Here is a 15,384-nt window from a genome sequence, read left to right as displayed (position 1 = left end):
AGAAGCAGACATCTTTAGTAATGAAGAAATCAATCTCCACCATACTTCATTGTCTCCTTATGATGTGAAATGTGTTGCATTATTCCTTTCCTCTTCACCTCACAAAGAATGGAAAAGATTGAACTTGTATTCCTGCCATATCCAGAATTATGGCCTTTGTGTGTTTTGCACTATGGACTAGTTGGAGAATGGTTATGATGGCACTATTAAAAGAATGGATTTGTGGGGTAACAACCTCACACATTCATCCTCTGCCTTCATCAGTGATCTCACCATCCACTGTAGAGTAGAAGAGTTGCGGATTAGTAATAGTTGTACCATATAGGAGAAGATCATGCACTCTTTGATATGTTCTGTCATCCTTCGTCTGGGCTAGTGACTTTGGACATGTGGGGTATCAGCTTATCAAACAGTGCAGCCATTGCTCTCTTTACTGCTCTAGTGAATGGTAACACACTGCAGAAACGTTTTATCAATGTAAATGCAATTATGGATAAATGCTGATATGCCATTGCTGGTGCGATGAAGGTGAACAGTTCTTTGATTCAGCTGTGGATGTGGGAAAACAAAATTAGTGCAGAAACATCAGAGCACATTGTTAAATCTCTCCACCTGAACAATACATTAGAGTTACTGGTACTGCCTGATTATCCTGATGATGATAAAAGGAAGATTATAACGCTTCAAGAAGAAATCATCAGGAGCAGAGAGAGAAGAGGATGCAAAACAAAATTTTGTGTTACATTTTAACGATTTTTTTGTAATCTTATTGTAGGTATACATAATATGTAATGGTAACAGTGTTGATTAATGTGTCCATGTGCTTGTAGGGGTTAATTTGTATTAAAACTTATAGATATTAAACTTTTCAGAAAGTATATAAATTATATACTTTTGTACACATGCATGCATGATCTGTGTAATAGCCAGCAGCCTCTCGATCCCTTGCAACTGAATACCTGTCCAGGAATACTGACCAGGGCTTTCAGCTGTCATCACCAGGGCTGGGCTTATGCTGATAGATCAAGTTCTGGTATCTATGGCTTAGGCTGTTAGGCCATGTTGGATTGTATAGCTCAGCTCTGGTTTGGTTATGCTACTGCACATGATGCAAATGCTTCTTGCATGTGATCATGACTTTATCAGCCAATTTATTAACTACAGACAATTGTATTGGGATGATTTGGCAGTTTTAGCAGCTTATAATCAGGTGTCAGGTGAATCCTGTAGAATGCACGTCAGGTACTGATAGTGACAAACAATTCCCTTGTTTAATTATAAGCTTGCTCAACAACGTGATGCCAATTAATATTAAAATTTAATAACCTATAGGCTTGCCCCAGTTATGCTGGCATAATTCAAACATATTAGGCTAGCCAAAGCATCAAGCGTTATGCCAGCATAATAGGATGATTTTCAAGAATTTTAATTAAATTATTAAAACATGCAAACCACAATCATTCCTCCCTTCAAAGAAATTATACTGTACATGGCTATTTTTTTCCAGTAATGTTTTGCATCATACATCATGTAATTCAACTCAACTTGTTGTGTGCATAATATGATATGTGACCTGGTCTGAAAAAACCAGTCTTATATGTATATAACCCATCAATATTTGACTATTATTTTACAGTTAGAAGTTTATTTTATTTACTTTCTCTCTGAACATGATAGCTAAGTAACATTTTTGAAACATCCCTGGACCGGATTTTGGAAAGCCAGTATTAATGTCACGATTGAAATACCATCATAGAAATCACTATAATATTATGTGCCACCACTAAATCAGTTATGCACTTGATAAAATATTTCACAGAATTTGTTGTAATTCAAGGTATTGACTAGTGATTCCAATCACTGTTAAGCAGATTGGAAGTTTGGAATGCCTAATTTAACCATAAACATTTTGAGTTGTAAAATGTGGCATTATAAGGCTGATTTTCCAAAGTCCGGTTACATACATGTAATATAATAGAATTGTTATAGCTTGTACAGAAAGTAGATACACAATATGTGACCGTATCTGTGAAAAGGGGTCTTATAGCCTTTCCAAATTTCCAAGTTTGATGAGTCATAAGTTATGGGGTAAGTAGAATTCTAGGAAAACGGAACGGAAACGGAAATCGGGAACGGAAACGACCAACGGAAAATGCCTGATGAAGGTTATCATGTCAATATACGGGTTAGATTTTACAGCATGATGCTTCTTTGTAACATTGGTGGACCCTCCGTACTGTTCCGCTAAAACGATCGAAACTCTCTAATAGAGCAGTCACCGTCCATTAAAATACTCTAATAGAGCAGTCACAGAATGTTTTACAAACCATGTATCTCACCAGGGGCCTTTTAGTATTGAAAGTTTGTGAATAATTGTACTATAGCTGGCAACACTCAGCCTCTTCATTGGAGTCACCTCAGCCTGACACATACTGATTACTGTATCTACCACATACCTAACTTTTATCTTGACAAGATTGCAGCCATACACCTTCTAACATCTTTATGTAAACACTGTCAATTGATTAGAATACTTGTAAATCTCTTCACTCTTAATTGTTGAATCTTTTGTATGGTTTCAAAGAGTATGGTTATTTCAGATTTTTACATAGTGTTGATGATATAGCTAGTGTGTGCCATATGAGACCAGCCATGCACGTCTTGCAGCTGACAAGCAAGCTAACAGCATACCTTATCATACATAACTCTTATCGGGAAACTGTATGTAAGTGCATAGCCTATATAGACACTGTCTTCAGTCTATATAATTACACAAACTTCTTCAAGCATGTTTCAGTGTTGAATCTTTTAAAATGTTTATAGTTTTAAAAGGAACAGTTAACAGTCAGCGTTGATGACTCTTTCGCTAGTCTACATACCTAATCTTTGCCAGCCATAGTTGCTCCATCATTCACAGGTTTAAAGGTCCGCATAGTAGTTATGCACCTATCAATGTATTGCCCCACTCCCCCCCCCCCCCTCGGGCATATATGGGGCTATAGTGGGGATTTGACACAGTCGAATGTCAAATGCCCCATAGTAGGGCAAACCTATCGTGTCAAATCCCCACCATTGGCCCCAGTTGCAACGCGGGATTTACTCGGGATTTGACATAGCGAAGAAAGTTACATTAAAAAATATTTGTGAGCTTAATGAACGATCGTCAAATGCCCCATAGTGGGGCAGCAGTTTCGTGTCAATTCCCCCTATAAAGCCCCACTTACGCCCGAGGGGGGGGTGGTGGGGCAATACATTGATAGGTGCATTAGCTAAAACATTCTTGACTGTTCTATAGTACGTTCGCGTTGAGCTGAATCCTGAGTTGTTGATTAAGAAGCCATACAAGTTCAAAGGCTTTAAACATAATGTTTATGACGCATTTATTCGTAAGTCCATGTTACGGGCGCGCACTTAATTGTTGAGAATATGGCGTCCAGTGTACCGTCAGCGAGTGCGGAGCGAAACCCTTTTGGGAAGACGTTAAACAGCCAAACAAAGTATCTACTTATGAAACTATGGGAGTACTTTAAGCAAGAAGCGAAGAAATGTAAAATTTCTATCAACATCACGGAGAGAATCTCGAAGGCCACCGGTATTGTATCATGCCTTCTTTGCTGGGTTTTGGCATACATTACGCCACGCAGGGATTTCAAGGACATCCATTAGAATGGAGCACCGCAAGAAAGGCGATTTATTTACGCCAAGAAAAAGGTACAAAATGCACTTTGCACAAGCCCGCTCAATTCTGTAATCGTCAGGTACAAATGTTCACGAGTCCTTGTTGATACAGGCAGTTTTAACCCAGATACTATCAGACAAGATCCATTCATTGTACGGAAGGGAGGAAATCTATCGCTCTGAAAGATTTTGGTAAGTTAAATTTTGAAACCTGGAACTTTGTCACTTACTCCGTCTTAGGCCAAACTTAAGAATGATGGTGTTTTCTCTGGGGGTAGAACATTGCTTTAAAGAGTGTTGAGTGATATGGGATTTAAGTACAAGACGATTAATGACAAGAGGTTAGCATTGAAACTGTTTGTGCTTTAATTTCACTACACGTATGTGCAGGGTATGCTATGAGCAGCCCTGCACAGTCCATCAGTATCATAAATATTAAAGACGAACGAGGTGAAACAGAACTGAAGGAAGACCAGTTGTGTATTTGGATGAGACTTGGGTAATGAAGAACTTCTAGAGCAATTCCTCATCCAAATCGGCAGTGATAGTGAAGATGGTGATGGTGGTATTAATGAATTGTCCACTAGCAGCAGCGGGTCCAAGTCTTCTTCTGGGCTTACTTCATCTGATGTAAGATTGTTTGATATTTGCAGCATTGGTGTTATAACTTGATTTTGTTCCCCAGGAGTCATCAGGTAGCTGGGATTAAACTCTGTGAAGTACATAAAAATACAGATGAAGTACGTGTAAGTGTGTGCACTTTAATAAAGAATATCATTGCTTTATTGTGCTATCCGAAGTTGAACATACCATCCCTTGTATATTTAATCAGTGCAGGAGTGTTTGGAAGTCACTACAGGTACTATCAGCCCAAATTCATACAAACGGTATTATTTCATTTGTTGAAACTTTTAGAGTTTTTTTGGGAATGTAACTTCAAAAACAAAATGCTGGCTGGAAAAACTGTGTACATGTGTGGCGAAGTGATGAGAAAAGTATTAAAATGACAAATTGACTAAATGGGAACAGAAGACGATAGTCAGCTGTGGTGAATGTGAAGTAAAATACATGTTGTTTGGCTCACTTGCAGGAACACCAATGCTACATAACGGATTTTGAGCTGTTATAATTTGTTTTTTTTTCTCTTTTGAGGCTGAAGAAGTTTTTACCTGAATATAAGCAGGCCACTTATCTTCTAAATACAGTGCAACAGTGGCCCCAGCTCTTCTACTTATGCAACTCTGTTTTACACACACAAAATCTGTTTTATTTTTCTTGTAAAAGTGTATTACAGCCTCTTACATAAGGGATGGTGAAATCATGCGTGTTGAGGGCGGGTATGTGACGTCTGGCTTCGCCACAAACATGTGTCAACACGACCATCAAAGGGCCGCGCTTTAGAGGCTTCCCCATTGAAAATGTATGGCGAAACTTTACAGTGCCATAACGGGAGTGTCTTACATTCGAATGAAGCGCTTTTAATATATTTTTAGCGGATCGAGAAGCGCTACGTATCGAGCTATACAGGAGCCCGATGCGATGTAGCAATCGTAAGTTATTAATCGTTTTTGAGGGTTCAGCTCAACGCGAACGTACTATAGTAAAGTATTTTAATGCACGGTGACTGCTCTATTAGAGAGTTTCGATCGCTTTAGCGGAACAGTGCGAAAGGGTCCAACAATGTTACAAAGAAGCATCATGCTGTCAGGGGTAAAATCTAACCCGTATATTGACATGATAACCTTCATCAGGCATTTTCCGTTGGTCGTTTCCGTTCCCGCTTTCCGTTTCCGTTCCGTTCCCGTTTTCCTAGAATTCTACTTACCCCCCATTGTCTTAATTTTACATCTAGGAATACTGTGGTATGTTAGGAGTGTAAAGGTGACCAAATTGCAGGCTGGTACCATATGCATAAGTCAAGTTATGGATTGCCAAGTACATGCAACTGATCATTAGAAAGGCTATAAGACCCTCCTTTCGCAAATCTGGTCACATATTAAGCCAACATATGTATTATTGGGTTATAAGACTGTACTAGTTTTGTCAGACTTGGTCACATATATAACTACCTAATCTATTAACTAAATTACCCACTAGCTATAGCTTATGTTAATGTTCTTTTAGTATACCCAATCATAGCTACTGACTATAGCCACGCACATCCTGTAGTTGTGAAATGTAATACTATTACTATTATTATTATTATTATTTTTTACTAACATAGCTATACAAAAACTAGAAGCACACACTAATATTAATAATTATACGTACAAAAACAATTGAGCTAACTGAGCAGTACAAACATGGAATTTATTATTATTGACATATCCAGAGTGAAACTGAATGAGTATACTATATATAGGCACCTCAGAGTGAAAATTCACTGGTACTAATTATACTACTTGGGCACACATTTTAAACCCCCTGAGAAACCCCACAAGAATATCCCTAAAATTATTGGCTTTTCATCCCTTGGCTAAGTGTTTCACTTTTTTTTTGGCTTACTGTTCAGTAGCTATGTCATTGACAATAAAATCATGTAACTTTGAGTAGACTACGTCAGCATGAGATAACAACCATATTCATGCCTCATGCATAATACATACATGTTAGTCACGTTGCCAATACCATAATACCTCAATTATACATGTTTGCTATCCAGCTATGGTCCATTAACAGTAAAAGTGAATCCATGTAAGAGTCGGCTATTGGTTTGTTTTGATTTACTGGACAGACAGCCAGGGAACCAATCCAAAACAATGCAATCACAATACATCATGTAATAAGTGTTGATCAAGAGTTGGATAGATATATAGTTAACAACTTTGATTTATGGCAAGGGTGCGTGGAGTGTTATTCTCCATTAAATCATTTCAGGTTGTTTTTGGGGAGAAAAAACTGTTGGTAATAGATGAGTGGGTGGTAATGACAGGTAGATTGTTGAGCACTAGTGAAGTATGGTGCATGTAAGACCTGTAAGGCAAAATAAATTAATTTTATAGAACATATATTATATGTTCACTATTATTATTCACTATCCCACATATAGGGGGCCAAGGCCTGTGAACCAGAGTCACAGCCATAAACCTTAGCTTAAAACTTCGTTGCAGCTAAATAGGCTATATGTAGAAAAAATCACAGGCCAGGTTTGACTTGATTTACAGACTAGACCATTGCCTATCTTGACTTGTGTCTGTGTGTGTGTTTAAGGTAAGCCCAGCATTGTAATGGTTTTAGCATGTAATGGTTTTAGTATTGAAAAACAGAGCTATTGTCCACCTTGCAGCGCTTCCCTAGATCTGCAGCCTTTATTGCCGATTCAACTATGGATCCCAAACTCACTACATATATAGGTGCCAGTCAGTATGGCTTTTGTAGTTGTACCTAACAATCGACATGTTTGCAGCCAGTACTGGTGTACTGGAGGTGGTGACAAAGCATTCTATTGTTTCATTTAACCCTGTGAAAAAGCTGGTGAGTACATGAGAAATAATTTGTGCCAATTGACAATATTCACAATCTTGAAATCTCTCCCACATGTGTCAAAATCTCACCACATGCAGAAGGTTAACTAAAGACTAGAATCAAAATCTTGCAACTAAATGAATGCAGGAAATCTTTATTTCAGGAGTTTTTCTAATACAGAGACCTGTGAGAAAGCTACAAAGCCATGTATACAAAAGTATCTATATATATATGTATGTATTAATACAACATCAATATCGTGTCCTGTACAAAAACCCCAATAGCAGCTTGTGGTATATTTTTGATATACTACAGCAAACTAGCCAATAGAATCAGTATATCACTTGTACATTTGATATACGCATCTGATTGGCAAAAATTTTTTGATAGTGTTTAATTGTTTTACCAGTTGGGCATGTCCGACTTGACAACTACTGGTACCATAGTAACCAATACCTGTTACCTAGCAACAACATTGTTGCCTAGCAACCGTTGCTAGGAAACCACTACTAATTCTAAAAATGATTTTGACACCATAGCAACAGTTGCTAAGCAACCACCAAAAGCATGTAACTAGGTCAGGTTTACATTTTGTTGCCTAGCAACAGTTGCTATGGATTGTTGGACCGATTTTCAAGAAGATTGCAGGCTGCAACACATGTGCATACTCCTTGAGCATGCTAATCGAAAGGAATTATTTACCAGTACTAATAATAGTGTTAAAACATTAGAAATTGCTGTTACCAAGAATTCATAATATAGAGAGGGAGGGAGAGTATCCAACACTGTATTACCTGATCAAAACACACTGTGTTCAAAGGTTGCGCAATGACTATCAGCACCAAAACTTATTAAATCACTACTGAAAGGGTGTTAATTCTATTAAAGCAAAGCACTAAGAATGCTTCCCTTTGATAAATCAACACCTATCAACGCTCTTCAGTAGGTGAAGCCAGGTGACGAATTTGTATAGAAATATACTGAAGTATACTGAAATATTCAGGATATGATGCACTCTTTGAACGCAGTGTGTTTTGACCAGGTAATACAGTGTTGGACACTCTCCCTCCCTCTTTATATTATGAACTCTTGCTGTTACTGCTTCCAAGTGGGAGACGAGATGTTGTATTAACATATTATACTACAGATACATATATTGATGTATATAAATATATTGAAGCACCACAGTGAACCTAAATTTTGACATTAGACTCTATATACAACTCTACGCGAAATTCCATATAATTATAAGTCAGCAAAACGTCATCTCACAAAAATATGACGTAATTGCAAGTCAGTGTCAGGTGAGATCATATATTAACACTCGCATAATATAAAAGCCCGTAAAATCCCGGCTGTGTATCGATTGATTCAGTGATTGATTTTTAATACACCGGCGAGGCTCAATCTGATAAGAAATGACAAGAACAGCGTTACAACTGACTCTCTGTTTCGTTACCGTGGTGTTGCCTGTCGCTTTTGCAGGTGAGTGATCGTCATCGTCACGACGGACCGTGTCGGCGATGTATTGTATGTTTAGTGCCTGTGAGGTGTTAAAATTTCTATACAGTTGTTCAGCACTCACGCAATTCGCATTATCTATTAAACTGTATCTCGAGCTTACTTACTGTAGTCCGGCTTTTGGAAAGTAATTGGGCCGTGCCTATTGTCTATATACTTTCCTTAACTCAGTATACTTTATTGATCATTCATGACATTGTAACTTGAGCCGGTGTGGTAATGACATACATAGCCACTACCTACCTTGACTAAGAAATTTAGGACTCCAGCCTACCTATGCGGCTGTAAATATGTAGCTACGTTTATGCAGGACACAGAAGAACAGTATCTGGTTGATGCTCTCTACCATTGTGCAAAATAATAATAGACTTTGTAGGTTGCCCCAATCGGTATGTAGTATAATTTAATCAGTTATGGTTACTGCATAGCACATGCACCAGTACCATGCTCTATTCATGGAGTGTTGGTTGTTGTTGTTTTTTTTATATTACCAGCATGTGTTTGCCCTTCGGTTGTATACATACGTGATACACCATAGAATCAAAACTATGTACATGAAACCTGCTTCTAATAATCATGTCATCCAAGAAGTAGGTGGTTAAGTGGCAACAGAAACATTAAAAGAATGAGGTGTTGACACATGAATGCCTTTCACATACACCTTGAAAAGGAAAATGGCTTCTAAATTGAGTAGGCGCAGTCAAGTAGAAAAATCAGAAGCTTTATCTTTACAAGTTTGTAACATTTCATTCAATAGCATAGAGGCGTAAATAACTTCATTACAAACATCTGTTTTGTATAGGTAGACTGGAGACTTTGCCAATAATGTTGTGTACAGACAGTCTGACCACTTAATTTGCAGGTCAATTAATTGATACATGATGATAAAAACATGATGGGGTGACTTTTTAAGATGCACAATAGTAAAGTTGAACACGTGTAAATCTAAATTATTTGCATGTAAGTAATGTCTGTAAAAGCAAAAGTATATATATTTAAAGCATATACTATGTTATGATCACTTAATGTTTCTGATATGTCACTAAATGTTGCTATTTAGTGCATGATTTATAGATTTTGCAAGTAAAGTGTTCCACAGATATATGGTATGAACTACCATATCCAGGGAAACTTTGGCGAATTCAGCGAAATTCGTCCCAAAGTTTAACCCACCAATTACTTGTAGCACCTGCAGATTAGCATCTTTATAGCTAAAGATTGAGCTTGAATTTACCAAAGTTTATTTTGCCAAAGTACAAAATATCTAGCTATTCACCTGATGTGGAAAGTACAAGTAGGTTTTAAGAATATTTACCATATTAGGACTCTATAGCCCACCTCCTGTTTATTCAGTGGGTGCTTCTGTTGTGAATCTTAGCACATTACATCACTGTGAAGTCAATACACATGTCAGTGAAGGTACAGGCTTCTTTCAACATAAACTAAACCTAATAAGTTTGTCAAGTTCAGCAACTTCATCCTCCTTCTAAGGATTATAAACCATACACAGACTCTACAGCAGCCAAGTGTCTAATTGAATGTACCTTTATTATACAGTTACATCATAACTACCAGCCATGTATATCCTGTTACCATAGCCATTGATAATAGTTCCAGCCTACAAGCTATAGCTTGTAATTATTCCCTTATTTGGTTCAGATGGTGAATGGTTAGTTAAGGGAAGATACTGAGGCATGGCAGCTATGTATCCTCAGCTTATAGTGTAACTTGATTTATGATAGGCACTCCCAGAATGGTGTACTGTAATGTAATCACTGCCTATTGTTATGCATGCATCAGTAGAGTAATATAGATGTTTGTTAACATAGCTAGCTGCTAGTGGTAATATGTAATCATAAGGTGGCAAGTATGTATACTATATACAGTCACAACATGTGTTATTTAGAAAATATTCCCTAGAATGAGCTCATTTAGCAATTTGCCAGCTTGACAGTTTGTTAATAGCTACTTAGTTTTTGAATAAACTGATTGGTATGCAGTGAATGCACACATAGCATTCACACAAGATTTGAAATACTGTAGTATTCTGTACATTCACTCATATTGTCCCTTTATGATTCACATTAGAGTATGGTGATGTGTGGATTACTGGAGGTGGCAGTACTGGCAGACTAGAGTTTCAAGACAAAAATGGCTCATGGGGTACTATCTGTGACATTGGGTTTAGCCAACGTGTCGGTGAGGTGGCATGTAGACAACTAGGATACAACCATCTTGATAAAGTTCTGTACAATCAATAGTAAGTTTCCCAACATGTAAGCTAGTGAGCTTTCCTAAAATAGAAGCCTATGTTACAATAAGAAAGCATATGGTGCAAGTGAATTTGGTATGTATTTTCAACATCAATCTCCTTCCTTAGTATGTATGTGGCTTTTGTTTCACATCATACTTTCTAAATAAACCGCATTTCTTCATCACTTTAGTGGCACCTCGTCACGCCTGCCAGTTGTAGTTTGTGAGATTTACTGTAATGGAGAGGAAAATCGTTTGTCTGAATGTCAAATTGTGACCTGTGATAAGATGTACACATACCAGCTAGTATGTACTAAAGAGAACATTGTTGGAATTCAATGCAGTAAGCTCATTTATCAGTGGCATTTATCACATGTTTTTTTTATGTACTGTATTTTTCCAGCTAATTCAACAATAAAAGAATTTGTCGGTGGAAGAGAATTTGTTGGTGGAAGAGTGGATGATAATGATGACACTACTGGAGAAGTGGTTGATAATGAAGGATCAGGAGATGACAATTTTGATGATGAGGATGTTCGTTTTGATGACAATCACCATGATGACCAAAGCAGTGATAGCGGCAATGAGGACAGTCCATCTACTGAAATCACTCCAACTCCTGAATTCATTATAGATTACTGGACCTATGATGATTTTGGTGATGATGACAATGATGGCCTCTCTGGCGGAGCTATTGCTGGGATTGTGATTTCTTCTGTGGTAGTCTTTATACTGCTTGTCCTCATCATTATATTATTCAGCAAACTAAGCTACCGCAAGTACAGGCAACATCGTACCTTTATCATCACTCAACGCTATCCAACAATAATGGTAGCATCTTGCTCTGTCACCACACCAAAGCCTGTAACTTATGCCCCTAGTCCAACATTTGGATACACCTCATATGCTAAAGGCTACAAAAAGGTACCAATCACTGACTATACCCCAGTCTCACCCATCCCTGGGAATTCTACCAAATAAACACCAACTGCCCCTATCACAATGAACAGAAACTGTTTTGTGTTAGCTATATACAGTACTCCTGAAACTTTTTATTTGTGCTAAATAGTTATTGTATTATTCTTACATGTAGTTTTTATTATACCATATTAGCAGTGCATGCAGTACATATATGACTGTCATGTAAATTCTGCATAATATGTATATCCTTGACTAAAACATGATAATATTGTAATATTTACATGTTCCAATGTCCTTACACAGAAGCACATATACCATGGGTATGAGGATGTGTGCCACACATACACTTCTTTCTGCATGTTTTGTAATCCGTATGCTGTACTATTTTTGAAAAATACCTATAATTCTGCTCACAAACATCTTAATTTATTGGCCCACTTAACAACCAATCTTAGTGATTGATATTAAATAAGTGTTGATTATTGTACATGCTGCAAATCATGTCATAAACATATTCTTGATGATCATCTTGTGGTGATTTGCCAATACACACACTGCATTTAATATAGTGCAGTAACCCTTGCCATATATGCTTGCTAACACTGCAATCTAGTACCAAGGGTTCACTATACAGCTAATCCTTTCTATAGCAGACATGGTCCATGAATATTTGCCCAATATGCTACCACAGAATCAATGTATTATAACATTAAAAAAAGGACGTGTTATCTTTTGTTATGGAGAATGATTTTTTGTTTCAGATTCTTCACTATCACATATCAGAAAATTCTTGTCAGTATTCATACAGAAGTGTGAATGAAATCACTCAGAAAACATTTCCTTCCTTGAAAAGGCTACAGTTTATGGTATAGCTATCAGTAACAGAACTTTATGGCATGCATTTTGATATACATGTAGCTTCCTTTTCAGTGTGTATCAAATGTAGCTACTATGGTTTACAACACTGAAAAACTATAATCATGTTAGCTTTACATGTAACTGTATGAAATTTCAAATATGTATACCTAACTACATGAAATATTTGTGACTATATCAGGTGAACAGGTGTTACTATACTAGACTCAATAAATGTGTCACAAGGGTTTTGTTGTCATATATACAGCTACACAACACAGATACATACCCAATACAATGTGATCAAAAACACCAGTCACATATACCAGTAGTAAAATTAATGCTTTTAGAATTTTATGGTCCATTATACATACATAATAATTTAAAAGTGTCTACCTAAGTTGTAGATTTGATTCAACCTCTTACTGAGACTACGTAAAGTTAGCATTAGTTGAATGAGGTTATAATGTTGACAATGTAATAATGTAGCTAGTTCCTTGAATTGCTACACAGTGAAACCTCTCTTAACAAACTCTCTGAATGCCGACACAATAGAAAAAATCCTCCATGACAAGGACAAAAATTTTGGTTCCAACACTGAGGCCTGGCTTTGTCAACTGAAAGAGCAGAAAAATGGGTCAAAATTTCATGGTCCCAAAATGTCTGTTATAGGGAGGATTTGTTCTGTTACTCAGCTGTATAATATGACTGCATCAAAGAAATAGCTATTCATCACCACAACTATGCAGACAGTTGTATCCACATGCAAGATTATAATAATCCAGAAACATATTGCAGTACAATTCCATATGTGTATTAGCACATGATTTTATAAACTACAATTTTGATTCATTACTTTTAACACGTAAATGCATGTGGTTGAGCCTAAGAGATCATGCCTTTACTAAGACCATCCCATTACAGTATAACCATACATGTGCACGACAAGATGCATATAGGTAAATATAGTGGAATGCTGGCTGGACAGAAGCACATAATATGCATACACAGAAGCATTACCACATATAGGCATTAGGATATATGTCACTCATGAACTTCCTTCTATACTGTACCATACTTTATGTTGTTTCAACACTGTTTATAAAACTGCTATACAAAAGTCATGTGTCATAAATAGATTCTTGATTGTCATTGCAGTGATCCAGAAACTTTTGATCTACACACATTACATCTATCATTGCCGTGACCCTATTCCCTGCAAACTGCATGCAGACCGGGCCAGTAGTCCAGTACCAAGACCCATGAGTTAACAACTATACACAACTGATCCTCTCTATTTTGGAACTATGGATATATGTGCTACAACACTCATCTTTTCTCATGGAGACCGATCTTTTGTTTCAGTTTATTCACTGTCACCCAAGAAATTAATTCTTGCCAGTATACCCATACAGAAATCTATTTTTTACAGTTGGCCTATAGTGAAATGAAATCAGTCAGCAAACATTTCCTTCCTTTAAAGTTCAATACGTATATCAGTATGTAACAGAACTTTACAACATGTTGCTAGCTTCCTTTTCAAAAGAATAATTATTCAAATCAAATGTAGTTATAATATAATTATATATATATATATATATATATATATATATATGTAGCATACAATACTGATACACTACATGCAGTGAACAATGGTTAAACATGCTATGTATGTGACAGTACTTTTATGGGTACCTGCATGACATATGAGATGGCACAGGTGTTGCTATACTACAATCACTTAAATATGTATCACATCCGCATAGCTATTCACATAAATGCAGATATACATTCAGTTGATAGATACAATGTGATTAGAAACACGAGTTAAGAGATACAATTAAAAATTTATTGTCAATAGACTATGTAGTTAAAAAGTCATACTATAGCACCATTCTCTGGTTGTGTGATGGCTAGTCCTACTGCTCAAGAATACAGTTCTGTATACAGACAAGTATGCAACATAAACCAGAAGATGGCAATGGGAGAGGCACTACCACGTATATAGTTAGTGAAAAATTCAGGGGTCAGGGGCAGAGCTCTTAAAACTAGTGTAAAAGTACAAAGTATAAGAGATGCATGTCCACGTGCTATACAAATCGCCAAGTAAAAACAGTTTGGCTGTAAAAAGGATGCATCCACAAAAGTAAAAGTAATTGCATGACAATTAATATCTGGTGACTGGTGCAGTCAAGAGCTAATAATTTTTTCTCCACACTGACTATTGAAAAGGCAGCCAAATTACTAGCCAATTAGGAATGCAGCAAAGACTGTACAAGTCAATAGTAAAATACCAATGTTAGTTTTCATAAAAATTTATAGAGTTAGTTGTATTAACATTCATTCTTGGCCACACCAGATATCAGCTCTTTAGTTGCCAGCTACTTTTCTTTTCATGGATGTGCCTTTTACAATCAAGCTGTTTTTGGATGGGAATTTATGAGTATCAGATATATACCCAAGAGGTAAGGTAACTTATAATTATGATTTTGTGAACAAAATACTTATTACTGTCCAGTGATAGTTTAATCAAATATGTCAATCTCATACAGTGAATGTGCTTGGATATATAGGCTACTCCAATTGGTAATTATGTTTCTGGCCCACCACCACATCTTTTCTGAGAATGTGAACTTTCAAAAATTCATGACAAAATGCCTGCATTGGCTGGTTGAAAAGGCCAGATTTCAA

General features: G+C 36.8%; 1 protein-coding gene and 1 long non-coding RNA gene across 6 annotated transcripts; both read left to right on the top strand.

Moving 5' to 3' along the window:
• The first annotated feature begins 3,375 nt into the window (after positions 1–3,375).
• LOC136263418 (uncharacterized) lies at positions 3,376–4,984 on the top strand. Of its 5 annotated transcripts, XR_010704638.1 has the most exons (8): positions 3,376–3,592; positions 3,645–3,711; positions 3,759–3,870; positions 3,919–4,019; positions 4,069–4,308; positions 4,364–4,424; positions 4,479–4,537; positions 4,594–4,984. It is a non-coding gene; the product is annotated as an uncharacterized lncRNA (long non-coding RNA). The 5 variants fall into 5 exon arrangements; XR_010704634.1 differs by having other exon boundaries at positions 3,377–3,711; XR_010704637.1 differs by having other exon boundaries at positions 3,378–3,711; positions 3,806–3,870.
• A 3,479-nt stretch (positions 4,985–8,463) lies between these two features.
• On the top strand, positions 8,464–12,118 carry LOC136263388 (uncharacterized). Its single transcript, XM_066057899.1, has 4 exons — positions 8,464–8,628; positions 10,753–10,924; positions 11,109–11,260; positions 11,321–12,118. The coding sequence occupies exons 1-4, from the start codon at positions 8,562–8,564 to the stop codon at positions 11,896–11,898; spliced, it is 969 nt and encodes a 322-aa protein (XP_065913971.1). The 5' UTR covers positions 8,464–8,561; the 3' UTR covers positions 11,899–12,118.
• Positions 12,119–15,384: the final 3,266 nt, after the last annotated feature.

The sequence above is a fragment of the Dysidea avara genome, chromosome 8 (genome assembly GCF_963678975.1).
Source record: "Dysidea avara chromosome 8, odDysAvar1.4, whole genome shotgun sequence".
In the NCBI taxonomy this organism is placed as follows: Eukaryota; Metazoa; Porifera; class Demospongiae; order Dictyoceratida; family Dysideidae; genus Dysidea; species Dysidea avara.
The sequence above is the reverse complement of the archived record's forward strand: the minus strand, read 5'-3'. Positions and strand labels throughout refer to the sequence as shown.

Excerpts from the sequence above, each read along its gene's own strand:
- LOC136263388 (XM_066057899.1), top strand. The coding sequence starts at position 8,562 with ATGACAAGAACAGCGTTACAACTGACTCTCTGTTTCGTTACCGTGGTG. Across the intron at positions 10,925-11,108 it reads AAAGTTCTGTACAATCAATA|TGGCACCTCGTCACGCCTGC; the intron begins GTAAGTTTCCCA and ends TCATCACTTTAG. Across the intron at positions 11,261-11,320 it reads CATTGTTGGAATTCAATGCA|CTAATTCAACAATAAAAGAA; the intron begins GTAAGCTCATTT and ends GTATTTTTCCAG.